General features: G+C 50.4%; 1 protein-coding gene and 1 non-coding gene across 3 annotated transcripts in view; both read left to right on the top strand.

Moving 5' to 3' along the window:
• Positions 1–25,964, top strand: part of Tmem266 (transmembrane protein 266) — a 141,306-nt gene that overhangs the window by 104,793 nt on the left and 10,549 nt on the right. For both annotated transcript variants that reach the window (XM_004660427.2, XM_045160789.1), the window contains exons 6-9: positions 4,123–4,179; positions 5,595–5,733; positions 8,344–8,459; positions 23,479–23,668. In XM_004660427.2, coding sequence (XP_004660484.2) covers positions 4,123–4,179; positions 5,595–5,733; positions 8,344–8,459; positions 23,479–23,668 — 502 coding nt within the window. The remainder of the gene's footprint in view (positions 1–4,122; positions 4,180–5,594; positions 5,734–8,343; positions 8,460–23,478; positions 23,669–25,964) is intronic.
• Positions 20,989–21,114, top strand: LOC123464278. Its single transcript, XR_006639507.1, has one exon. It is a non-coding gene; the product is annotated as a small nucleolar RNA SNORA20 (small nucleolar RNA).

The following is a 25,964-nucleotide window of genomic DNA, read 5'->3' as shown; positions in this document are numbered from 1 at the left end:
AAATCGCTATGATTTAATGCGAGTACTCGTTGGGCCATCAGGAGCCAGATTGCTCCTGCTCTTCCAGTCAGTGCTCTCACACACAGACTAGATTTACGCATGCGGGATGTTACACCCCACAATACGAGACAACACATTTCGATCCCAGGCAGGGACTTTTAGAAATGATAACCTTGGAGAGCTGGCACATGAGTGCCCGGAGCGCTAGGCAGGAGGGTCATGATAGAGCCGCAGGGGCAGGGGTCGGGGGGGTGAAGGTGAGGCAGGACTAGAACTTAGAAACCAGTTAGACATGGTACAGCGGGGTGGGGTTAAGAGTTTCAACCAAGCCAGGTGTGGTGGCACACGACTTTAATCCCAGCACTTGGGAGGCTGAGGTAGGAGGATCGTCATGAGTTCGAGACCACCCTGAGACGACATAGTGAATTCCAGGTCAGCCTGAGCCAGAGTGAGACCCTACCTCAGAAAAACAGTTTCAACCAGAAAGGCAGCAGTGGGAATGGAGAGGTTATGGAGTGAAAGTTGGCAAGATTTTGGAATTAATGGACAAGGTGCACAGGGAGCAGAGGGACTGTGGCTCTAGGGATCTGGCCGAGTCAGAGGGCAGTGGTGCCATTCTCCAGGCTTGGACTCATGCTCAGGAAACAAATCTAGGCTGGAGACGTGCAGCTGGGGTGTCCGAGTATCAGTGGTGGGTGAAGCCAAGGGTGGGGAGATGGGAGAGAGAAAACTGAGCCTGCGGATACAAGTTGGATGTGGGTACAGGACAAGAAACCAGAAAAGGAGGCTGAGAAAAAGTGTAGCCAAAGAGGCAGGAGGAAAACCCAGAGTGCGGGGTGACCTGGGGGAGTGTTTCTCCAATAAGACCCCGGGGGCGTCACGCTGCCGATCTGGGCCAAACAGGATGCTGTCCACTGGCTTTGGCAACAAGCTCATTGGAAACCCAGGGCCGTGGTTCTACGGCAGCACGGGCCTAAAGTTGGGCTGTTGCAGGTTCACTGCAGACACTTTTGTTCAAGACCTTAACCTGGGACGAAGGGGAGGAAGAGCAGCGGCATAAGGGAGATGGCCACTGAGGAACACTTGGACCTTTTTTTCAGAGACTTGAAAACGTTCCCATGGTAGGAGGAACACCTGGCAAATCTTATGCATTTGGGCCCCTCCTTAACAAGATCTAGGGCAGTGCCACATGAACTCAGTCGATGTGGGTCACTTAATTGACAGATGTGTTCATATGTCTGCAGCCCCAAGCTCTGCCCTCCACAGGCCTTAAGCCCCTTGCTAGAAATTGCAGGCAGCAGGGAGTGTGATACTGAAATGAGTCGGCACAAGCAGAAACAGCAAGGTTACCTTGTATGTGGGCTTACAGTCCCTGCAGGTATCAGCTGCTATGTCTCATTGGGGTTTCACTTCAAATTGTTTTTTACTTTTCAAAAATATTGAATTTGGGCTGGAGAGATGGCTTAGTGGTTAAGGTGCTTGCCTGCAAAGCCAAAGGACCTTGGTTCGATTCCCCACTACCCATGTAAGCCAGATGCACAAGGTGGCACATGCATCTGCAGTTCATTTTCAGTGACTGGAAGCCCTGGCATGCCCATTCTCTCTCTCTCTCTCTCCCTCTTTCTCTCTCTCAAATAAATAAATAAAACTAAAATACTAAAAACAATTGAATTTTTCTTATTTATTTGCAAGCAGAAAAGAGGGAGGAAGGATTGGAGAGGGAGAATTGACACACGATGGAATTTCTTGCCACTACAAACTAACTGCATGTGCCACTTTGTGCATCTGGCTTTAGATGGGTACTAGGGAATTAAACCTGGGCCATTAGACTTTGCAGGCAAGTGCCTTTCACCAATGAGCCATCTCTATACCACAGACCTCCACCTTTTAACATGGAGAAGACAGAATACTGGGAGAAGGTAGTTTCATGGACCCTGGTTCGATTCCCCAGTTCCCACATAAAGCACAATGTGGTACATGCATCCAGAGTTTGTTTGCAGTGGCTGGAGGCCCTGTGGGCCCATGCTTTCAATTTCTTTCTTTCTTTCCCTCTCTCTCTCTCTCTCTCATCTTGTCTTTGTCTCCCTCTGCTTGTAAATAAATTTTGAAAAATTAAATGGTAAAAAGGAAGAAGATAACAGGTGTGGTGCACGCCTTTAATCCCAGCACTCGGGAGGCAGAGGTAGGAGGATCACCATGAGTTCAAGGCCAACCTGAGACTACATAGTAAATTCCAGGTCATCCTGGGCTAGAGTGAGACCCTACCTCAAAAAAAAAAAAAAAAAGCTAGTGATTATTTTTTAATTATTTTTATTTTTTTATTTATTTGAAAGTGGCAGAGATAGATAGAAAGAGAGAGAGAGAGAATGGGCACGCCAGGCCTCCAGCCGCTGCAAACGAACTCCAGATGCGTGCACCCCCTTGTGCATTTGGCTAACGTGGGTCCTGGGGAAGCAAGCTTCGAACAGGGGTCCTTAGGCTTCACAGGCAAGCACTTAACCACTAAGCCATCTCTCTAGCCCAAAAGCTAGTGATTATTAAACCTATAAATGAAACTCAAATCTGGATAACTATTAAACCTTTATGCTTACCATATTGCCTCAAAAAATTGTTTTTTCATAGGCCAGGCATAATGGTGCACATCTTTAGTCCCAGCACTCAGGAGGCAGAAGTAGCAGGACTGCCATGAGTTCAAGGCCACCCTGGGACTACATAGTGAATTCCAGATCAGGCTGGGAGAGAGCAAGACACCACCTCAAAAGACCAAAACCAATAGTGAATTACAGGTCAGCCTGGACTACAGTGAGACCCTACCTCGAAAAACAAAAATAACAAACAAACAAACTAAAAAAAAAAAAAAAAAAGAGGAGTAAAGACAGTAAATCAATAATATTTGGGACAAACCATTTCCATTTCTCCCAGCCTGGGCTTTTGGCTGTGGCAGCCTCAGAATTGGGGGTTGGGAGTGGATGTGGCTAATCCAGCAATTCAGAGGAGAAAAGTACAAAGTTAAAGTTACCAGTTTCTGATTTAGTGTCTGTACCACATCGGGGGTGGGGGGTGAAGGTAAGAAATCAGCCCGTGGGTCCTGAGCCTTAGCTGCAGGTGATAATCGCTGTGCAGGTCACATGTATGCAGGGCTGTGAGGGGATGGCACCCCAAGGACTACACAGACACTGGGAAAAGAGGGACCCACTCAGCTGAGGATAGGGAGGAGTCCCCAGAAATAACACCTACTTCACCAGAAAGGCAGGAAGGGGACAGACCTGCTTGCGGGGACACAATCAAGCAGTTGGAACAAGAAAACCACAAGCATAGAGGCTTAGGCCTGTAAGACAAGGTTCATTTCTGTCCTGGAGGAACAGATTTTGAGGTAGGCAAGTTCAGGCCGATGCGTCTTGGAACCGGTGAGGACCCAGCAGACTCCACCTCACTGTCCAGCCCTCCCCTTATTGAATGAAGGTAGCTGACCACCACACCTACATGCTAGAGGAGGGAGAGAGAAGGATGAGCAGAGCCAAGTCTATTCCAATCCCAAAATTGTACATGGTGCTTCTGCTCATCCGCCATTGGCCAGAACCTAGTCACGTGTCATAGGAACAAGGCCATCTGGGAAATGTAGTCTTTGGCTATGTGACCTTGATGAAGAGTAGCAACCAACCCAGATGTGGAGGGAATCAACTGTCAGGCTTCTCCACGTGCAGAGACCAACCAGGAAATGGGACAGAACCTGCAAATTTATAAATGGGTTTGCTCGTGACAGGAGAGGCAAGAGATGATGCAGAGGGACATGGGGTCCTGAGTGTCGCTCCTTTAAAGGAGTTGGCGTGTGTATGCTCTATGGACTTGGTGGCCAGGGGATGGCTCACAGATAGGTGGAGGGGCCAAACCTGAGGGTAGAGGGGCCTCGCAAGGTACAACCACCACAAGCACTGGAGCTGGGCACATGCAGTGGGCACCTGGAGGGCGTGTGGGTACAGGGGATGGTAAAGACCTTTTCCTGGTTCTGAAATGAATCTGAGCTTCAGATCCGGAGCTCTGGAATCTTCTTTGCTGGGGAGAGGCATTGAAGAATCTTGAGAATAAGTAACGACTTTGTTCTTTTTTACTTCCTGTCCTCAGACTGTCCTACGGATTGTGGTGCTGGGGATCTGGGATTACATCGAAAACAAGATAGAGGTATGACCCATGTCCATTCCCAGGCCCCAAACCAGACACCCTGGGAGCTGCCAAACGGCACTGCCTTGTCCATCCCAGGGTAAAATCTATCCCAAGAACCCAGCTTCTTCCCACAAACGTTTGACCACCACAGGGGTACGAGTGAGGTGGGGAGGAGCCAGAGGCTGGTCAGGGGGCTCACTTAGGCAGTTTACAGCAGGGATTTTTTAAAAGCATTTAAAACAAAGATTTCATCTATTTATTTATTGGAGAGAGAAAAAGAAGGAAGAGGAGAAAGAGAGAGAGAATATGAGTATGCCAGGGCCCCCATCCACTGCAGACGAACTCCAGACTCATGCACCACCTTGTGCATCTGGCTTACATGGGTCTTGGGGAATCGAACCTGGGTCCTTAAGCTTCGAAGGCAAGCACCTTAACCACTAAGCCATCTCTCCAGTCACCCCCTAACTCTTTCTGAAGTTCACAAGTATAAATCTATAATTGAGTCAATTTGAAAAGCTTTTAATATATATATATATATATGTACATATATATATATATATATATATATATATATATATAGTTTTGTTTTGTTTTGTTTTTCAAGATAGGGTCTCACTCTGGTCCAGGCTGACCTGGAATTAACTATGTAGTCTCAGGGTGGCCTCAAGCCTACGGCAATCCTCCTACCTCTGCCTCCCAAGTGCTGGGATTAAAGGCGTGTGCTACCACGCCCGGCTGAAATATATTTAAAAATAAGCCTGTGCTTCTTAACTGGGGCTGCCTCAGAGAATGGTTTGGGGTGTGGCAGGTGGTGACGTAGTGTTACAGCACCCCCTGCGATCACACAACAGACCAAGGCCAGGTGTCCACTGTCGGCTGCCCTCTCCTTCCTCACTTCTCTATATTTTAGCCTCTTTGGGCCCAACGATAGAAGCCTATGCCAAGGGCCCGGCCCCTAAAGTGCTCAGGCAAAGCCTGGCTGATATAGGAAGATGAGCCCACAGCTTCATTGTCCCATCCTCTTGCAGTGTCAGGGACTCTGCACCTGTTAAGAGATGACACACGGACCCTGGATTCCTGCTGTCCACGGGGACAGTGGCCTGTGTGGCTGCCACCAGCCCTTACACTGTCAGTGAGAGACTCAGCTCAGCTTCTGCCCAGGGTCCAGGACATGGTAGCCAGACCTGTGGTCACCTGGACTAATGGCTGACCATGGGCTGAGGTCATGTAGAGGACAGACAGTGCTCAGGAGCATGTCTAGCACACAGGAGGCCCCTTGGGGTTGAGGAGAGTCAGCATAGGCAGCTGGAGACGAGGTGCAGGCTGCCTACCGAAGGTGGCTTGCCCTAATGGTCTGCTTGGCTACTCTTCCGACCCCACCACCCCCACCACGTAGCCCAGCCTGGAACACTGAAATACACCTCCTCTCCCAGGTGTTTGATGGGGCTGTGATCATCCTGTCCTTGGCCCCTATGGTGGCATCCACCGTGGCCAACGGGCCCAGGAGTCCCTGGGATGCCATCAGCCTCATCATCATGCTCCGGATCTGGCGGGTGAAGAGGGTCATTGATGGTGAGTGGCCTGAGGCAGTCAGTGAGGCTGGCAGAATCTGTAGCTGTCGATGGGGAGAGGAGGACGTGGGGTGGCCCAGGTAGTGTGGGGGGAGGAAAGTAGGGTCCATGGCATGGAGAGTGCCAAGCCCACCTTGCCCATCCAGCGTCATGTTCGGGATCTACTCAGGGGTGACACATGTACACACGAGTACCCCACTGCCCAGCTTGGAGGTCACACATTCATTCCCATGAGACTAGTGTGTGCCTGCAAGGGAAGCCCCTTCTCATGAGTTTATCCTGCCATTCTGTCTGTTTGTGGAGCTGTTTGTTTTTAAGGTAGGGCTTCACTGTAGCCCAGGCTGACCTGGAGCTCACTCTGTAGTCCCAGGCTGGTCTTGAACTCACAGCCATCTCCTTCTTCTGCCTCCCCCCCCCCAAAAAAAAGCATGCGCCACCACACCTGGTTATCCTGCCATTCTGGAAAGAGCAGAGTTTTTGCAACCTGGCTGAGATAATGTTTACCTGCCATGATCCCCCACTTCCCCCCCCGCCACACACACACCCAGTGGCTTGAGAGTCATCACTGGCTCCATCCTGGTCATCTGGTCAAGGCCTTGGCCCTGCAGGGTCTGTCTCATGTTGCGTCACCAAGGACAAGCTGAGCATCCCCGAACCAGGGAACATCTCTCTGGGAGCTATAAGCTTCGCGTGTCTGCGCTGGCACGTGCTCCTATACCCGAGCCTCCATCCAGAAAGCCTGGTCTGCTACTTATGCCTTCAGTGGCAGGGGCTGCCCTCCCACCCACCCACCCATGCCTAGAGAGCCCATGCCTGTGCCCTACTTCCGGAAAGTAGCGCCAGACCCGAGGAGGGGAGGAGGGGCTGGGCACCTCGACCCTGAAGAATGGTGGGGGGGGGGAGGGGGACAGAGCGGCCTAAAGATGATAACACGGGGGGGGGGAGTATTGGTGTCACCTCAGGGAGACTCAGGTCCCCAGATTCCTAAGGATGGTCCTCGGATTCAGAGAACACAGCAAGATGCACCCAGAAAGCCTGCCTCCAGTTACCCGGAGGTTTTATAGTGGTTCACCTCCGTGCCCTCTCCTCGTTCCCGGGGCACTGCAGACTCTGAACTACCGGAGTTTAGTTTAGAACCACCATAGTAGATGTTGAATCCTTTCCAGACCTGAATTTTGGCTGCCGACCACAGCGCGTATTCCAACAGCATTTGTGTGGTAGGTGTAAGGCTGGCCGGGAAGGCAGCCTCTCCATGTCCCCACTCCCATCCCCGCTCCACATGTGAACATGGTGGACATTGGTCCTGGTTTCCAAGCTGACCTGTCACCAGGCCGTAGTACAGCATCTTCACTGAATTGGAACGCGTGGGACCCATCCAACTTTGGGCGTCTGGGAAGGCTCAGGGAGATGATCCAGAGCATTCCACTCATTTGACAGATGCGGAAACTGAGGCCAAGAGAAGTGAGGGTCACACTGCAAACCGGGCTCGGAAACATGAGTGGAGTCCAGGACCTGTGACACCCCCGCGGCCTTTTGGCGGCTCGCTCTGCCCCATCTGCTCGGGGTCCTGTTCTTGGCTTTGTCCGTGAGAACAGCCGTTCTCCTCTGAGCAGGAGCAGCGAACTCTGGCTTCTGCCAGCTGTGGACCGCTGCACACCCTGCACAAATCACATGTGACAGTCCCACTGTGGACATCCTTCGCAGCGGTTCCTGTTTCTTGACACATCGGGAGCTGGGGGTGCACTGAGGAGTGGGTGGTGTGTGTTCATTTGTTATTCTCACCCTGAGTGTGAACTGGCTGATACATCAGCTCAGGTAACAACAGTTTGTGGCAGCTCTGGCCTGGCAGTGGGAGGCTGTGGACATTCACTTGGGCCCATCTGCTGAGGGTGGGGCGGGGTCTAGAACACACTAGAGAGGCATGTGACCAAGGTTTCTGATGAACTGAGAAGGGCTGGGCTCTCAGGACCTAAGACGGGCTAAGGGGTAAAGACAGGGTCAAGAACAGAAGTTGATTGTGAGATTCCCTGACCTGCAAAGCCCAGAAGAATTACCAAAGGAGAGGCTTCTGGGGCTGCTGCTAACTGAGAAACCACAGCACCCCCATACTCACAGGCCAGGCTTTCTTTCTCCTCTGTGCCTCACTGTGTGAAGCAGTTAGAAATAGGATCACCTGTAACAGATCACCGGGTCTAAAACACAACAGAGGGCTGCGGGTAAATGGCAGGGGTCACTGCTTCAAACTAGCAATAGGACACTCCCTCTGTGTAGCCAAGATCCCAAGCTCTGTTCTTCTGCTCTGCTGCGCATAGCCCACTTTTCAAAGACCCCTGTGGTCTAGGAGGGCTATGCTAGAACAAGCCATCACCCCCTCATCATGGCCAGGAGGAAGAAGAAAAGTAAACAGAAGGCCCCACCAAACTGCTTATCCATCCATCCATCCATTCATCCATCCATCAGGCTGCAGCCCACCGTGCTTTCTGGATACTTTTGGGTCTCTGAACCCCACCCTCCTCCCCATGGACCGTGCCTGGGCCTCTAAGCTGTTGCAGGTGAAATGCTCGAGGCCAGCCACTGCCCAGTTCTTCACAGGGCTCCCCGTGTCTTCCAGCGTACGTCCTGCCAGTGAAGGTGGAGATGGAGATGGTCATCCAGCAGTACGAGAAGGCCAAGGTCATCCAAGACGAGCAGCTGGAGAGACTGACTCAGATCTGCCAGGAGCAAGGGGTAATGCGCCGCTACTTGTTCAGTCCTGTCCCTCTCTGCTCATGCCTCGCTGGGGACCCTGTAATGTCAGGACACCAGGCTCGGGGGCTGCAGAGGTCAGGGAGCTTGGTCAGCGGCGAAGTGCAGGCCCTGCCCACCTCCGCATTGCGCCCCTGGCCTGCCTCCTGTTCACTGCAGGTCACAGAAAATACAAGTCCCGTGCTTTATTTGGCTTCTTTGCCACAAACTCCCCCAGCTGATGGGGGTAGGAAAACTGGCATGTCACTGCCACGTGATCCTGGGAAATGGCCCCATGTGAACGTGCACATTGCTTTTTCAGTATCATCCCCATGGAATGTCTGCTCATGAACCAAATTGTCTTAGGTACCTCGGGAATGCCATGGCCTTTCATTCCTAATGAATACTTCTGAATTATATAAGAGGGGCTCTCAGGGACCCAGCCCTCGGGAGCGTATTGTCCAAGGACCCCTGGGAACAGGTCAGTCCCTCTGGAGCTCTAGATGGGAAGCTAGCAGCCCAGCCCTTAAGCAGAGGCACCCATGGACCATGCACCCTGCATCTCGGGGCCTGCTCTGTTTCGATGTGCGCTGAGCACTGGAGTGGGCTGTAATGCCATCCTGGGCAGGAGGTGGTCCCAGCCTCATGGGCTTTGTGTGACTCGGCAGTTTGGTGGCCCATGCACAGGTAGAAAGCCTCTGCAGGCCAGAGTAGGGGGTGGGGGTCCAGAGGAGCTGCCTTTGAATGGACCTACTGGGGAAGAGAGTGGACAGAGAGCCCAGTGCACAGCCTGGGTGGGTCTGTGCTGGGCGGTCGAGGCCACGTCCAGCTCTCCTGATTGGTGGACAGAAGTGACTCTGGGGATCTTTCTAGGGGCTGTGGGAGGGTGGGGGAGAGAGGGAGAGGAAGCAGGGGAGGTGCTGCAGTAGTCACAGGGGGTGGGGCGGAGTGGACTTGGGTTACCGCACCGAAACCCACTGGAAGTGGATCAGGGAGTTCTCAGCCCACTGTGAGACAGGAAAACACAGCTGCTGTCGAGGACCTGAAAGACTCCAACACAGGACTTCATCTGCACCCTGTAAAAGTACAGTCTCCCTCCCATCATCCCAGGAGAGAACACACTGACCCCACCACACGCCTCCATTGGTCACACACGTAGCCCAGAGCCAGAAGAACACTCTAATGGCAAACTTACCACGTGTCCCCTGTCCTGGGTCCTAGGGGAGCCCAGACCCCTGCTGTGTGGGTTCAAGTCACTCCCACACGTGGGCTCCTTCCCAGCGGTGTTGGGGAGGGGAGCTCCCTTGGATTCTGCACAGGAAAGACCAATAAATAAAGACAGATTCCTGCTAGGTAATGACATCTGGAAAAGAGATGAACAGAGGCGACCCATTTTAATTTAAAAAGCACCTGAAGCCTGTCATCTTAGTTAAGTCAGCAAGAAGAACCAGACGGCTGGAGTCCCTGCCGGCTGCAGGGGAGGGTGGGGAGGTGACCTGGCTGGAGCAGGCAGCTTCTGCAGGGAAAGGAGGAGGTTGCCCTCCAAGGCTGGGGCTGCTCCCTGGAGCATGGAGACACTGCCTTCATGGCAGTATTGTGAGCCAAAGTCAGAGGCTTGACCAGATACCCTTAGAGAAATGAGCACGTCACCCATGGGATGTCAGAGGTAGACAGACCCTGCCCTAGAGCAGTGCATGGAATGCTTGTGAGCAGATGTGAGGGACAGACTTGGGTTCCAAACCAGCCCTGTCTTACTGGCTTTGTGGCTTTGAGCACGGAGGGAACTTCTATGAACCTTGGTTTTATTGATCTGAAAACAAACAAGGATAGTAATAGAATCCTCAAAAGATGGTTATGAGATTTAAACACTGACTGATGGGAGCTCACACAAACAGCCCATCACACCCACCCCAACAGCCTGCCTGCTCACCCACACTTATTTTAGAATTAAGACAACTGAGCGGTAGTGACTTGTCCAACAGCCCATGGCTTGCTCTGAGCCAAGGACAGATTCGAGTGTCCCAACTGTCTTACTGTTCTCTCCGAGCCTATCTTGCTGAAGGTAATTTTCTTTTTCTTTAAAAAAAAATATGTATATTAATGTAATTATATTAAATTATATTAATTTAATTATATATTTATATTAATATATACATACATATAAATATATATGTTTGGGGCTAGAGAGATGGCTTAGCAGTTAAAGTGTTTGCCTGCAAAGCCAAAGGATCCCAGTTTGACTCTCCAGGACCCACATTAGCCAGATGCACAAGGGGGCTCATGCATCTGGAGTTTGTTTGCAGTGGCTGGAGGCCTTGGTGTACCCATTCTCTCCCTTTCTCCCTTCCTCTTTCTCTCTCTCAAATAAATAAATTACACACACACACACACACACACACGCACACACATATATATAAACGCATACATACATACTAGCAAAGAAAGACAGAGAATATAGGCACACCAGGGCCTCTTGCCACTGCAAACGGACTACAGATGCATGTTCCACTCTGTGTATCTGGCTTTTCATGGGTACTCAGAGTATGAAACTTATGCCAGCAGACTTTTCAAATAAGTGCCTTTAACTGCTGAGCCATCTCCCCAGCCCCTGAAGGTCATTTTCTAACTCGTGTTTCTGGTTCAAGCTCAGTAAAACTGTTGTCCAGAGCCAGACATTATAGTCTATACTATACCTATAGTCAAGTACTTAAAGGCTTAAAAGCAGGAGATCATGAATTCTAGGCCAGCTTGAATACTGTCTCAAAAAAACAACAATAAGAAAACTTCCTCACATCAGGTTTTAGCAGCCTGAACCTGCACTGGCTGATGAGATGAACCCTTGAGGGACAGGGACATGGCCCCAGCCCACTCAGTGACCTACACAGTGTTTCCAGTGTCTTGGGTCTGATGCCCACCAGACGGTGTCCCATTCCATCATACTAGTCTTTGCCACAGTTCTGGTTCTCTGTCAGTGCCACCTCAGCTGAAGGGTAAGCAGCAAGAGCGAGCTGGCTTTCGCAAGGCGGGCAGGGCTATAACACCCCAAGACCTGCCTAAGGCAACACACCTCCTCCAGCAAGACTCTACATCCCAAATTGCCACCAGCTGGAGATTGAGAGCGAGGCTATGGCGAATCTTTCGCCTTCAAACTACCACAGACAGCCGTCAGCGCTCTGCATCTGGGATCCATCTGTCCACCAGAGGGAAGAGGAAAATTCTGCGTGGGGTATAGACAGAGAACAGAACAACAGTAAGTAAGACCTTCCAGCTAAGGAGTGCTGGGTTCAAGGCTCCATCCTAACTGTGGTATTAGATGTTAGGGAGCCAGCCAGGGCTTACGAGAAGAAAGACCAAACCATGGGTGTTGTCTCCTCCTGGGTCCTCTAAGCTTCCCCTTCCCAACAGGAATCTGAGGGACCAAGGGTTCTCAGTGGTCAGGAAGGATCGTGGGAATTGAGAGAAGCAAGGAATACTTGTCCAGACCAGAGGGCCAGTGCAGAGAGCATTAGCAGTGAACCAGACATGCCCACTTCCGTTCTAGTCACTAAACTGCTGGGTGACATTGCTGCCTCTGGACATCCGTTTCTCCATCTGCCAAATCCTGGGTTGGGCCAATGCCTTGTAACAGGCCTTTTGTCTATGGTTTAGAGGCAGTGGGGCACCCTGGGTGTGACTTATGCTTAAAAATGAGCTGCTAGGGATGGAGAGATGGCTTAGCAGTTAAGGCGCTTGCCTGCAAAGCCTGAGGACCCATGTTCAACTCCTCAGATCCCACATAAGCCAGACACAAGGTCGCACATGTGCACAAGATGGCGCATGTGGCCAGAGTTCAATTGTAGTGTCTGGAGGCCCTGGCATGCCAATTCTCTCGCTCCCCTACCCCATAAAAAAAATAATGAGGGCTGGAGAGATGGCTTAGCGGTTAATCACTTGCCTGTGAAGCCTAAGGACCTCAGTTCAAGGCTCAATTCTGCAGGACCCACGTAAGCCAGATGCACAAGGTGGCACATGCATCTAGAGTTCGTTTGCAGTGGCTGAAGGCACTGATGCGCCCATTCTCTCTCTCTCCCCCTGTCACTCTCAAATAAATAAAATTTTAAAAGAATAATGAGCTGCTATGTGACACAAAAGATAAAGTGTTGGATATTTATGCAAACTTGAAAAACCATCTTGCTTGGGAGTCTCCAAGAATGATGAGAGAGATGGAGAGAAGAGAAAAAAAAAAAAAAAAAAAAAGCTTCATAGTGGAAAACCTGACCCAGTCTGAGCCAGGTCAAGGTCAAGATCAACAACAGAAGTCAGGCTGACAAATGTGCCTTTGACGTGGTTGGTGAGGATGGTGCATTATCTCTGTGATTTTCCTCCCAGCTCACTCTTGCTGCTACCCTTGCCAGCTGATGTGGCACGATGTGATATTCAGCCTCTGCCCCACCAGGCTTTGCCCCCCACCATGAAGTTTCCCCTAGAAACTGTCAGCCTGAAATAAGCCCTTTCCTCCCGTGAACTGCTTCTGGTCAGGTGTTTTCGCCCCGAAACAAGAGGGAAACTGCAACGCTACTCTTCAGGGAGACCGTAGGGGCCTTTTGTCTCTCTTTTGTTCTGGCTGTTTCAAAAATCAAAGCCACTCTGGAAGCAGCGATTAAATCAATGCAACATTATATTCTTCCGACTCATCTTACAAACCACTTCTGAGATTTTATGTATGTCAATACCCAGGCATTGCTATCATTCTGACTTTTTTTTTTTTTTTTTTTGCTCTTTGCCCTTTAAGAAATTGGCCCAAACCAATACCAGCTGTTCTGAGGGCCCACTGTGGAAGTTAGCTTCTTGCCTCTGTTGAGTCTCATGGGGATTCAGAAAGACACTGTTTTCTCCTTTCTCGGCCTTAGTGACCTTGAGACTTTGGGATTCACTCTAGGGAGACCCAGATTGGAGGTGATGGGTCCTGTGAGTCCCTTAGGACATCCCGAGACCTCGGGCAAGCATCAGTTCCCAAAAGAGGCATGTGGGAGGCAGATCGGAAAGTGGACAAAATTCACTTACGTGCATGTGTTTCCAGCAAGAGCCTTGCTCTGTCCGCAGCAAGCTGTCTCCCCCTTAACCTCTGAGCCTCAGCTTCCTGGTGGGAAAGATGAAGGCAGCAAGGTTGTTACAGCATGAACGCTGTGAGGAGCCTGTTAGATCAAGTGCACACGCACGGGAAGCTCTTTGAGTATGAGACAGAAAGACAGAGACAACAAACACGCCCAAACGTGCTTGTGTAATATCATCTACAAATACGCTGTCAGAGACATCGCCCCTTGGACTCCGGCGGACAAGGTTTTCAGGTGAGGGCCTATTAGTCCTCTGGATGCAAAGACTGAGGCTTTGACAGGCTGTTCCTTGCGTGTAAACCAGGCTGCAGGGTCACTTCTCTGTGCTGAACTAGGGTATGTGCACCAGGCTCTGCTACTGATGCTGAGCACTGCTAAATGCATCAAAAAAAAAAAAAAAAACCTCTGGGACTCTCATGGCCTAACATGTGACAGGTTCATCTGTTACCCATCCCAGCACTCAGCAGGTTGTACTGGGCAGATCATAAGAGACCTTCTGTTCCACTGTTCCTCTGGCCCAAGGGATCCTTCCATTCTGCGGCTCTTCCAGTCTTCTCCAGCTAGGAGAGCAGAGAATTGACCACCGCAGGTCTTCATTAGCCAGGCCTGGACATGTATGTGGTTGACGTTGTGTCTGCACCTATTTCGCTGTCAAGACTCAGTTTCGCAGGGCCACCGAAAGACACTAGATGCCTCACAGACAGTCACCTACCCAGTAAAACGAGACTGCTGGTCTCGCAACCCTCCGGTACGGCGTGAGGCGCAGTCCCACTTGCCAAAGTTCTCCCCTGCAAGAGAATCTGTCTCCCTGGGCTGTTTCCTGAAGAAACAAGGCAACACGATCTTGACCCACGTTCTGAGGCACTTCTGGAGGAGGAAGAGGAAGAGAGGGGGGTGACATCATGTGCTCGCATGCAGAAGCCACAGCAGGCTTGCTAGGTGGAGGGAGGTCAGGTTGGGGACCAAGGCCACAGCCCCATTCTGGCCTCACTTTGAACCCAGTGTTGAGCATCCTAAGAGAAAGCTGTGGCTCTGCACAATTCTCTTACCTGTGAGTCTGGGAGAAGGGGCCAAAGAGCAGGAATAACAGAAAACAGCAGGAATGGGGTTCAATAGTGGCTCCTTCTGGATAGTTCCTTCTTTCCCTGTAGAGACCTCAAGCCCCCAACTCAGCACAATAGCTATTGTTACCTGGATTATTCAAGATCTGCACTGTGGGAAGTGAAGTTATTATTTTTTTTTAACATGGGAAGTGATTTGTAAAACAGCCGATAGCTTTAATGACAAGCCTATTTAGCTGATAAAATTAGCCATCAGAGAAATAACTTATGTTATCCTTTTGCCATAATTTAAATTTATAGCCATCTACCAGTCATCTCCACAGTGGATGGAAAGGGGCCAAGGTCGATTTCAGCTTCACCCTGCTCCTAAATCATTAGTTTGCAACTGTCTCCTGATTTTTATTGTTACCAACAATGGCCAAACTAATGGAAATAAACATTGGATGCCATCCCAACAGCAGATGGCTTTGAAGGCAGGGCAGCCTGTGCAGACAGCATTAATAGGATGGAACAAAATTATTGCTATTACATTAGATGCCATTGAGCTTCTGGCCAAAGTGTGCATTGATTAGGCCAAGGCCTGTGTCAATTGGACTCTGCAACCAGCCCATTAAAGGCAGAGGAGGCTGGGTGTGGCCACTTCAGTGCCCTGCGGCTCTGGCCCCACCTGGGTATACATTAAAAACCCAGCCCGTGGAAGGGCCTGGTTCACTCCAGTAATGCATGCTTTGGGCTTCCCTGTGGATCCCAGATGATCGAGTCAGGTTATCTGATTAGAAACACTTAGGTAGTGACGTGCTTAAGTGGGTGAAGCGGGGCTGGGACTGCGCTCTCATTCTTCCCTAGTCTGAGGATGGGTCCTGTCGTTCCTTCTTCCTTTGCTTTACCAATCTGCCAATGGAAGACTGACTTTATTTTGTCATGCAAGTCCCCCGTGCTCCTTGTCTGTCAGGCCGGGTTTGTGTGAGCACCAGGGATCTTGAAGGTGATAGTCTTTATTTCGTGTTTTCTCTAAACAGGGGTCTAGGTGTGGGTCTTCCATATTCATCCTACTTAGGAGTATTGGGGTTTCTGGTGTTTTAGTTAAGCTTGAGGCTGTATGTTTTTAATCTTTTGCTTTGTGTGTCAGGGGGAGGGGCTTCCTGGGTATTAAGTCCATACTGAGCACGTGCTCTACGACTGAGCTGCCAACCCAGCCACAGTGATCTCTTCATTTATTGTTTTCACTCTCCTCCTCCTTGGGGATCTAATTGTGTATATGTGATCTGTGAGTATGCTTCCTGTCTCTTTCACACCTATTCTGTTCCTACTCTCTTTCACTGTAAGTTTTGGATTTTATTTTTGTTTTTTTTAATTTGTTTGTTTGTCTGTTTGTTTTTCAGGCAGAGTATTATTCTAGGCCAGGCTGGCCTTGAACTCACAGAGATCCCTTCAACCTCAGCCTCCTGTGTGCTGTGATTTAAAGGCATGTGCCACCATGCCTGACCAAATTTTGCAGTTTTTTGGTTTTTCGTGGTAGGGTCTTGCTCTAGCCCAGGCTGACCTGGAATTCACTATGTAGTCTTAGGGTGGCCTTGAACTCACTGTGATCCTCCTACTTCTGCCTCCCGAGTGCTGGGATTAAAGGCATGTGCCACCACACCCAGCCCTAATTTTGCAATTTTTATAAACTAATCGTTAACTTCAAAAATGTTATCCTTTACTATGTCCAGTCTACTATGTCACATCTAAATATTTGCTTTCAGATATTGTAAAGCTTGCTTGGATTCCATTTATAGATCCTTATTCTCTGTTGGAATATGATAGTCAGGGACTTGCTGTATAGCCCAGGCGGCCTTGAACTTGTGATCCTCGTGCTTCAGTTGTGCAGGTACCGGATCATTGTCTTTAATATAGTACTATATTATCCTTAAGTCCTTATCTGGTAACTCAAATACTTACAGGGATCATCATCTACCAACTGCTCTGTGTCTTGATAACTGATCACTTTCCCGCTTATTCGCACAGCTAGTGGTTCTCACTGTGGACCTCACGTCGTCGATGATGCACTGCAAAAGTCCTGGGTTATGTTGTCTTCCTCTAAAGACTCAGCTCTCTGGGAAGGGCTCAAGTCGCCAGCAGCAGGGGATGGCCCTTCTTACTCCACTGAGGATTCATCTCATATTCTTTCCCAGCTGGGGTCTCAGAGCCAGTGCTCCTTACACACTCAGAATTCAGCTAGTCCATTTGTCTTGTGGAATAGGAAGTGGAGCCAGACTCGGAGGAGGAAAGGGACATTACCCAAGGTCAGTGTGAGGGAAGTGACTGCCCAAGAGGCTCCTGCTGCCAGCCCTTCCCCATGGGGAACTCTTGCTCATTCTTGGCCTCTGCAATGATCAAGCTGACCTGCATTCCTCTTGGCCAAATTACCCCTGGCTTGCCCACAAGGCTTTAGGATCTTTGATGCAAGGTCAGGGAGGCTGGAAGCCGGAGGCATGGACTCTGTCTCCTGCTTTACTTAAAAATTTTAGTTGAGAGGAAAAAAAAAAAAGGCAGAGAGAGAGCAAGAATGGGTGCACAAGGGCCTCTAGCCACTGCACCTGATCTCCAGACACATATGCCACCTTGGGCATCTGGCTTATGTGGGTACTGGGGAATCGAACCTGGGTCCTTAGACTTTTCAGACAAGTGCCTGAAGTACTAAGCCATTTCTCCAGCCCCCTTTTGCTTATTTTTTTTAAATATTTTATTTATTTATTTAGGAGAGAGGGAGAAAGAGGCAAATAGAGACAATGGGCACACCAGAGCCTCTAGCCACTGCAGATGAACTCCAGGAGCATACACCACCTTGTGCTTATGACTTTACATGTATACTGGGGAATCGAACCTGGGTCTTTCAGCTTTGCTGGAAAGTGCCTTAACCACTAAGTAATCTCTCCAGCCCTCTTGCTTTACTGCTAAGGCACCCTGTACTTCTGGCCTTTCCCTCGTACTTCCCCCCTAGCACAGAAGACTCCTTCCTACCTCCACACCTCAGTTTGTTCATCTGGCTAATAATATCCTAACATCTTTCAGACCCCTTTACCATCGGTCATCTGGGGAGCAGGGTGCAGATGACCATGTTAAATATTGTAAGAGTTAGGAGCCAGGGTCTGAGGATCATCCTGGGACATCCTGAGAACCCCTTGGGCTGTCTCAGCCAGTGGCCAGAGCAGAGAGCCATCTGGTCCATCTGTAGTTCCCCTGTAAGGAGTCAGTCATTCTTTCTCAGGGCAAGGCCTGAGAGCATCCAGCCATCCCACATGTGCTGAGGATGAAGCTTCTAAGAACCTGTCCCTATAGCAGGTTGCCCTGTCTCCCACCCCCATTCCAATCCATGCCATGTGCCATGTGCTGACACTCTTCCCTCCTAAATACTTCTCTTATCCTTCAGCTTCTCCGTCTTCCCTGGCTCCATGCCGGTCTAAGTTGGATCATCTCTGGCCTGGACCACTGTAGTAGGCCTGAGTAGGTATCCCTCTGACCCCCTTTACCATGGTACAGTAAGCATGATGCTCTCAAATGGCCCTTCTGGGCCACTGTACCACCTCTCCTGCCCTTCTGTGTGGGAAAGAGTTGAGGGGTTTTGTTTGTTTGTTTGGGATTTTTGGTCCAGGCTGACCTGGAATTCACTATGTAGTCTCAGGGTGGCCTGGAACTCACGGTGATCCTCCTACCTCTGCCTCCCGAGTGTTGGGATTAAAAGAGTGTGCCACCATGCTCTGCTGTCCTGTGGCTCTTTTTAAATTTTCATTTATTTATTTATTTGAGAGCGACAGACACAGAGAGAAAGACAGATAGAGGGAGAGAGAGAGAATGGGCGCGCCAGGGCTTCCAGCCTCTGCAAATGAACTCCAGATGCGTGCGCCCCCTTGTGCATCTGGCTAACGTGGGACCTGGGGAACCGAGCCTCGAACCGGGGTCCTTGGGCTTCACAGGCAAGCGCTTAACCGCTAAGCAATCTCTCCAGCCCCTGTGGCTCTTTTTTAAAGAAATTTTTGGGAGTATATGTGCGCATGTGTGTGTGCATGCACATGCGTGCACATATGCATTTTGTATGTGTGTGGGCACATGCATGTGAAGGCCACAGGTCAATGTTAAGTGTCTTGCTCTATTGCTGTTCACTCTATTTTCTTAAGACAGGGTCTCTCACTGGACTTGCAGCTTGGATCTGAACCCAGGTTCCCATGCTTGCGATGGGGCATGATGTGGGGCATGAACCATCTCCCTATCCCCCCCTCCACCCCCCGCCACAGTTGCTCTTCCACTGAGGCTGAAATCCTTAAAACACCTTATTCTGGTCAGATTGTCTACATTGCTCTTCGTGGTGTGGCCTCTTGCAGCCTCCCCAGCTCCACTTGCCCGCTGATCCCATCACTCATGCCTACTGTGCCTCCTCTGCCACAGGTACCAGCCCAGAGCCAGCCCTGCCAGTCTCAGAAGAGATTTGTTCCCTTCTGGGCCACAGACCATCCCTTCCCGGGAGCTACGCAGTACTGACTTCTGAGCTGAGGCAAGCAATTTCATTCCAGGATGTGCGACAAAACTTTAATGTGATCCACCAGGTTTCACCTGGCTTTGAATGAAAGAGAACTACCACAGACTTGGAGTTCACATCCTCAGCTCAAAACTTGTGTGCCTGCCCGTGCCTATGCCCGCCCATGTGGTCTTGGGCGGGGCGGGCGCTGACCTCCGGCTGGCTGGCCTGAATTCCAGTGGGACTCTCCGGGGCAGCTCCATATCAATTACAAGCCATCAATAATGCATCCCTTCAGAGTGGCCTAGGAAGCCATTAGCTGGGCCTGTAAGCCCAGATGCACGGCCTTGGAGAAAGTGGCTCCATACGCCCATGGGAGGTTCCCAGGAGCCTGAGCAAGAGGCTCAGAAGCTTCTCGGTGTTCAGGAGGGTTACCTCGTGGGCCCTCCATGACCTCTGAGGCCTTGCTCTCAGAGTGGCGGCTCACACCCTTTCCCCCTGCACAGAGGGCCTAAGATTGACAAAGCCGTGTTTTCTCAGCTTCTGAGACTGCCAGTTCATTTGAGTGCTGGCAGAGTCGAAGTCTAGAGTTCAGGCTGCGTCTGTGCCAGGATTGAGGTTCAGTTTGTGACCCAGGTCAGGACTCAGTGGACAGCTAGGATGAGCGTCCACGTGTGAGCAATCAAGGTCAGGGCTCAGTGCGTGGCCACTGTGGAGCCCAAGTGTGTGCATTAGCCATGGTTGGTGTGTGACCGGCACCAGGGCTCAGTCTGTGACCGGGATCTGGGTTCTGAGTGTGCAAAGGGTAGAGGCTCAGTCTTTATCTCTGCTTTGGACTAAAGTTATGAGGCTATGGTTGGAGTTAGGCTCAGTCTGAAACGACAGAGTGAAACGGGCTAACTAGTTTCAGTCATTCATTTATCCGGCAGTATCTCACGAGTTCCTCAGCGACAGCATAGGCAAAGTCCTGCTCTTATGCAGACTATATTCGGCTGGGGTGGAGGGTGTTGGGGTGCTGATATGTTAAGGCTGTTACTGGCTTGTAAGAACCCATCACGTACATTTCTCTCAATTCCTCTTGACATCGTGTTAGTAACATGAAATCAACCACGTTGGCATATGTGCGCTGCAAAAAAGTGTAGACACCATCAATGAGGTGTTTTTATTTTTTTAACCAGGGCACCACAGTGGCAGGTGGCAAACTGATCTGTAGTCTTTATAGAAAATGGTGAGGGAACCACATATGTTTTTCTGTTCTGCTTATCAAACTCAGCTACAATGTTAGGAAAGGAAGAAACCAAATGCATTCAAGTCAAGAAACTTGGGCTGGAAAGATTTCTCAGTGGTTAAGGTGCCTGCCTGAAGAGCAAAATGAACTGGGTTCGATTCCCCAGGACCCACATAAGCCAGATATACAAGGTGGTGCATGTCTCTGGAGTTTGTTTACAGTGGCTAGAGGCCCTGGTATGCCCATTCTCTCTCTCTCTCTCTGTCTCTCCAAATAAATAAATAATTAATTAATAAGCGGGAGCAGATTTCTAAAGAAAATTAAGAAACTAAGCTTCATAGGTTGGGACAAAGGATTAAGATTTCAGGGGATGGGCTGGAGAGGTGGCTTAGCGGTTAAACGCTTGCCCGTGAAGCGTAAGGACCCCGGTTCGAGGCTCGATTCCCCAGGACCCACATTAGCCAGATGCACAAGGGGGCACACATGTCTGGAGTTCATTTGCAGTGGCTGGAGGCCCTGGCACACCCATTCTCTCTCTCTCTCTCCCTCTTTCTCTCTCTGTCGCTCTCAAATAAATAAATAAAACAAAAAAAAAAGATTTCAGGGGACTTGGGGAAAATGATAACTGATCTAGAAGAATGGAGAATTTATAATTCTTCCCATTTATTTGCTGCTGTAATCTCTCAGTGGTATGAGCAGTTATATGTACGAGATAAAGCAATATTGGGCTATCAGAAGTTGAGGTGAAGTATTCCATCACTCCTGCCTGGTATGGACATTGAAAGAGGGGGAGAATTTATAATTGCCATGACTACAGAGAATAGCGAGGGAAAGGGGCTAATCCTCCCCGCAGAGCCCTTGAGAGTGGGAGGAAGGGGGTGTGGAATGAGACTGACATCAGGGTGAGGGCATTGCCTAAAAGTCTACACATGGGATAATTAAAATCCCAAGGCCCCCTTTAAAGTCTTACCTGGCCCGGAGGCCATACAGATTTGTACTCTGGAGAAATCCAGTCAGAGACCTTTGCACATAGACACTGGGTTAGGCAAAGGTCAAGGGCAGAGATGTTGGGCTGAAAACAAGGATTAAGTGACAGTTCCTCCCCCTGATGACAGGACCTTCCATCCCATTCCTCTGCTGTGTTCCCAGCCAAGACATATGTCCTTGGCAGGAGGCTGAAGCGCTGTCTGGAAACCTGGGTGGCTGTAGGCACAAACCCTGCAGATATGAACTCTGGGAGCTGTCCAATGCTGCCTCCCCAGCCTGGGTGAATGCCTTCAGTTGTGTGCATGTTCTGTTTCCATAAAAGTGAAAGGAATGAACATGAAAGTAAATACAAAGATCAGAATGTGATCAGTGTGATGTAGAGAACTCACACAGGCTGATGTGATGGAGGATCTAGGTGGCTGTCAGATATGGGCATGGGGACAGCCCCTGGGTGGTGAGGGGGGCTATAGGGGAAGATCAGCCATGTGATCTTGGACAGAGGGAAAAGCTGGCGAAGCGGTTCTGAACCCACTCAGGCCTGTGCCTTCACTGAACAACCAGAAGCTTATATCTTGGGGGTGGGAAATAGAGAGAATGAGTTGAAGTTGGCCAGGTGGGCAGAGCCAGACCGCTAAAGCTGCTTTGTAAATCAAGGCCAAGGAGTTTGGGCTTTCTCGTAAGTGAGGTAGGGTCATGATATCTGATTTAAGTTTGTCAGAATCCGCATGACTCCAGGCTGGCCAATAGTAGGCAGCAGAATTGGAGAGAGGTGGGCATCCTGAAATTATATTCAGTGTTAGAGTGGTCTAGAGGAGCAGACTAGGTGTTGCAAGCAGATTAGGGAAAGTAAGGTAAGTGACTAGCTAACGAGATAAAAACAACAGGAGTAGGTCTGGGAGACAGTGTTGTTTTGACCAATTTGAGTTTGCAACTCTGCCTGAACTGACTACTTGTATGTAGCCAATTCAGTGTGAGAGTCTGACATTCCAGTGGGGCATCAGGGCTCAGGGAAATGCTTCTGGGCCTCATAGACAAGTAGGTAACCTCCTGGTGGGCTGGCATTGGCCTTTGCGCAAGAGGGGTTGCTATGTGTACTCTGAACACTAGGTGGCAGTGAATGCTCTCGTTAAGACCTACCCCACCACGGGTCCTTCAAATCTGACCAGAATTTGTCACCCAGATAAATGTCCTGTACGATCTGGAGTGTGAATGCCCACCACAAACTCAAGGGGCATTTGGAAGCCTTTCTACAAAGAATGATGACGGTGATGGGTGCAGTCTTTACCAAATCCAGAAACCAATCTAAGACCTCAAAAAGAGGTATAATCTCATGAACAGACTGGGAGACTGAGGGCAGGGCAAGTGGAGACCTGCTTAAGGCCGCGTGGCTCTGTCTAGCTGAGAGCCACCTCCCTTTCCTCCTGGGAGAAGGAAATAGGCGCTGCTGGAAGACCAAGGAGCCAGATTAGCAAGTATGTGATGCCAGAATGGGTTCCTGTAGCTGGCTGGGTGTGCCCTGGCGGTTCTGGGTCTCCTGTCTTCATTAAGCACTGATATGAGGCACCTAAACTGGGCTTTCGTTTTATCAAGTGCCCCTTGGGGACGTTGAGGCAGACTCAACCCCGGATTTCCAGCCAGCCTGCCCAGTGGTCTTGCCAGCAACCACAATTGCAATTCTCCTCACTACCCTCTTGTCTTCACTATGGGACACACGATGACACTTATTATTTGGAAAAGGTTCCATAAATTTCTAGATGCTCTTGTGACTACTGTTGAGAGATTTTGTTTATATAATTTATTTGTTTGAGATAGAGAGAGAGAGGCAGACGGAGAAAGGATGGGCTCACCCACGCCTCTAGCCACTGCAAACAAAGTCCAGACTCATGTGCCACCTTGTGCATCTGGCTTATGTGGATACTGGGGAATGGAACCTGGGTCTGTAGCTTTCACAGGAAGGCATCTTGACAGCTAAGCCGTTTCTCCAGCCCGTGTTGAGGGGTTTCTAAGGAGTTAAGAATATAGCCTTTGGGTGCTCAGCTCTTTTCTCCTCCTAAGCAGCCAGGCATCAGTGACCACGGCTCCAGGCCAGGCTACAGTCCCTGGCCCTCCAGCCCTGCCAGTTCAAGCGCACCCACTCCAGCCTGTCTGCCTCTTGCAGTTTGAGATCCGCCAGCTGCGGGCGCACCTGGCCCAACAGGACCTGGATTTGGCCGCGGAGCGGGAGGCGGCTCTGCAGGCCCCGCACGTGCTCAGCCAGCCACGCAGCCGCTACAAGGTCGTGGAGGAGGGCACCTGGGACGAGGAGACGGCAGCGGAGAGCGTCGTGGAGGAGCTAGCGCCCTCACAAGGTGAGCTCACGGGCCCTCCAGATAAACCACCCACAAGTCAGTCACAAATAAACGGTATGACCAGGCACCAGAGCCCCGATAAGAAGCCCAGGCTTAGGACTGGTACGGCTCAGAACCTGAGCTTTGCACGTGGGAGCCAATCGATGGCCATAATGTATAGGACAATTGGAACAGGGGCCATGACCCAGAGCAGAGCACTACATAGAAGGTAGTTCTCCTATGACCCTGGGCAGGAGATTTTGTCTTTCTGAACCTTGACTTTTGCCAGCTGTCAAATGGGACCTGAGCTTTCCTCACAGGCTACTGAAGATTGCTGCCCATGGACACACAACCAGGAAAGGGCGGTACCTGGGCCCTGGGCTTCAGGACTTTAAACGCCAACTTTATCAGAGGACAACTTTCACCTTGGCCAGCTGTGCCCCCTTTGCTAAGGCAGCGAGGACAGAGCCAGACAGACTGAGCAGGTTTGGGATGGTACCAGTCCCCAGCCCATGGCTTGAGGCTATGATGTCACTCCTGTTGTAAGTGGCCTCAACTTTGATACCAGCTCTATTGCGCCACAGGAAGTGTGAGGAACTCATGATGTGAGTAAGTTCACTGTATTAGCTTGCCGTCACTGGCAAAATAGAGAGATGGATCCACTTGGCAGTGGGAAAGTTGACTTTGCCTCACGGTTTCAGAGGGTTTGTTCGTAGCCACTGGGCTCTATTGCCTTCGGCCTCCGGTGAGGCTGAATGTCATAGGGAGCAGTGGGGGGGGGGGCAGAACCACCTACCATGGCACCAGGGAAACACCCTGAGAGGAACAACCTTCAAGGGCATGTCCCAGCAACCTCCTTCCTCCAACAAGGCCCCACCTCCTAAGGTTTCCATTGAAGTTGTGAATCAATAATTGGATTGACCCACGGATACATCAGAGCCTTCAGGAGTCAGTCATTTCCCCAGAAGCCATCTCTGTACACTGTGTCAACACATCAGCTTCGGGGGACATTTCAGATCCAAATTCCAGTAGGCTGGAAACTGAGGTGACGAGGTTTGGGAAAACAAGGAGATGGTTTTCAGGGTGCTTGGAGAGCTCTTCAGATCACAGAAGTTAGAGATCCGAAGGGATGGCTACTCTTCCCCTGGTATGGAAGCTCCCTGTCAAGAGGCAGTGACGCCTTGGCTCACTTTCCCCTAAGATGCCCACCTGGGAAGCTGCCTTTCAAGGGGCTTTGCCCAGATGCACGGAGGTGAGGCAAGTGCAAGGTTGCACATGCCCACTATGTGGCACAAGTGTCTGGAGTTCGATTGCAGTAGCTGAGGCCCTGGCATGCCAATTCATTCTCTCTCACTCTCAAATTAAAAAAAATTTAAGAGTATAAAAGTCAAATAGCTTTGCCTCTAAAAGCCTTCCTCGGGTTGAGGAGAGGTCTGCCCCGGCCTGCCTCCCATGCTTGCTGCAGTTTTTATAGACAAGTGAGTGTTTTCCCGATGTGAGTGCTCCTTCATCTCCCTGTATGTCTGGGTCCAGACTCGGCTTATACACCCACCTACTCTAGTAAGACCTCACCTTGATGAATGACATCTACAACCTCCTTGTTTCCAAGTAAAACCACACTTCTGGTAAACTAGGAAGGGAGACTTCTCGAGCAGACACTTGGGAGGGGCCCAGCTTATTCAGTCAACAACAGGGAGCCTGTGAGAGTCCCGCTCAGCTTGCGCCCGGCTGTTCTCCACAGCCTCACCTCCTCCATGCCATCCTGCCTTTCACTTGAACAGAATGAGACAGGTTTTAGTTCTCTCAGTGTGTCTTGCAGGTGGAGGGCCGGTGAGCCTTTCTCCTCAGTGGATGTCCGGGCCTGCTAGCTAGGCTTCGCTTCATCCTTGAAACCCTTCTCAGAGTGAGTTCTATGTCATCACCCTCCTGTAGAGACCTCACGGAAGCTCTCACCAGTTGCCACGCCCTGCCATGCCAGCTACCTGAACCTTTTTGTTGCTGTTGTTTCGAGGTAGGGTCTCACGCTAGCCCAGGCTGACCTGGAATTCGCTCTGTAGTCTCAGGCTGGCCTCAAACTCACAGTGATCCTCCTACTTCTGCCTTCCAAGTGCTGGGATTAAAGGTGTGTACCACCATGCCTGGCCCTGAACCTTTTTTTTTTTTTTTTTTTTTTTAAATTTGAGAGCGACAGACACAGAGAGAGGGAGAGAGAGAGAATGGGCGTGCCAGGGCTTCCAGCCTCTGCAAACGAACTCCAGACGCATGCGCCCCCTTGTGCATCTGGCTAACGTGGGACCTGGGGAACCGAGCCTCGAAC

This window comes from Jaculus jaculus, chromosome 10 (genome assembly GCF_020740685.1).
Source record: "Jaculus jaculus isolate mJacJac1 chromosome 10, mJacJac1.mat.Y.cur, whole genome shotgun sequence".
Lineage (NCBI taxonomy): Eukaryota > Metazoa > Chordata > Mammalia > Rodentia > Dipodidae > Jaculus > Jaculus jaculus.
This window is presented reverse-complemented; position numbering and strand designations above follow the sequence as displayed.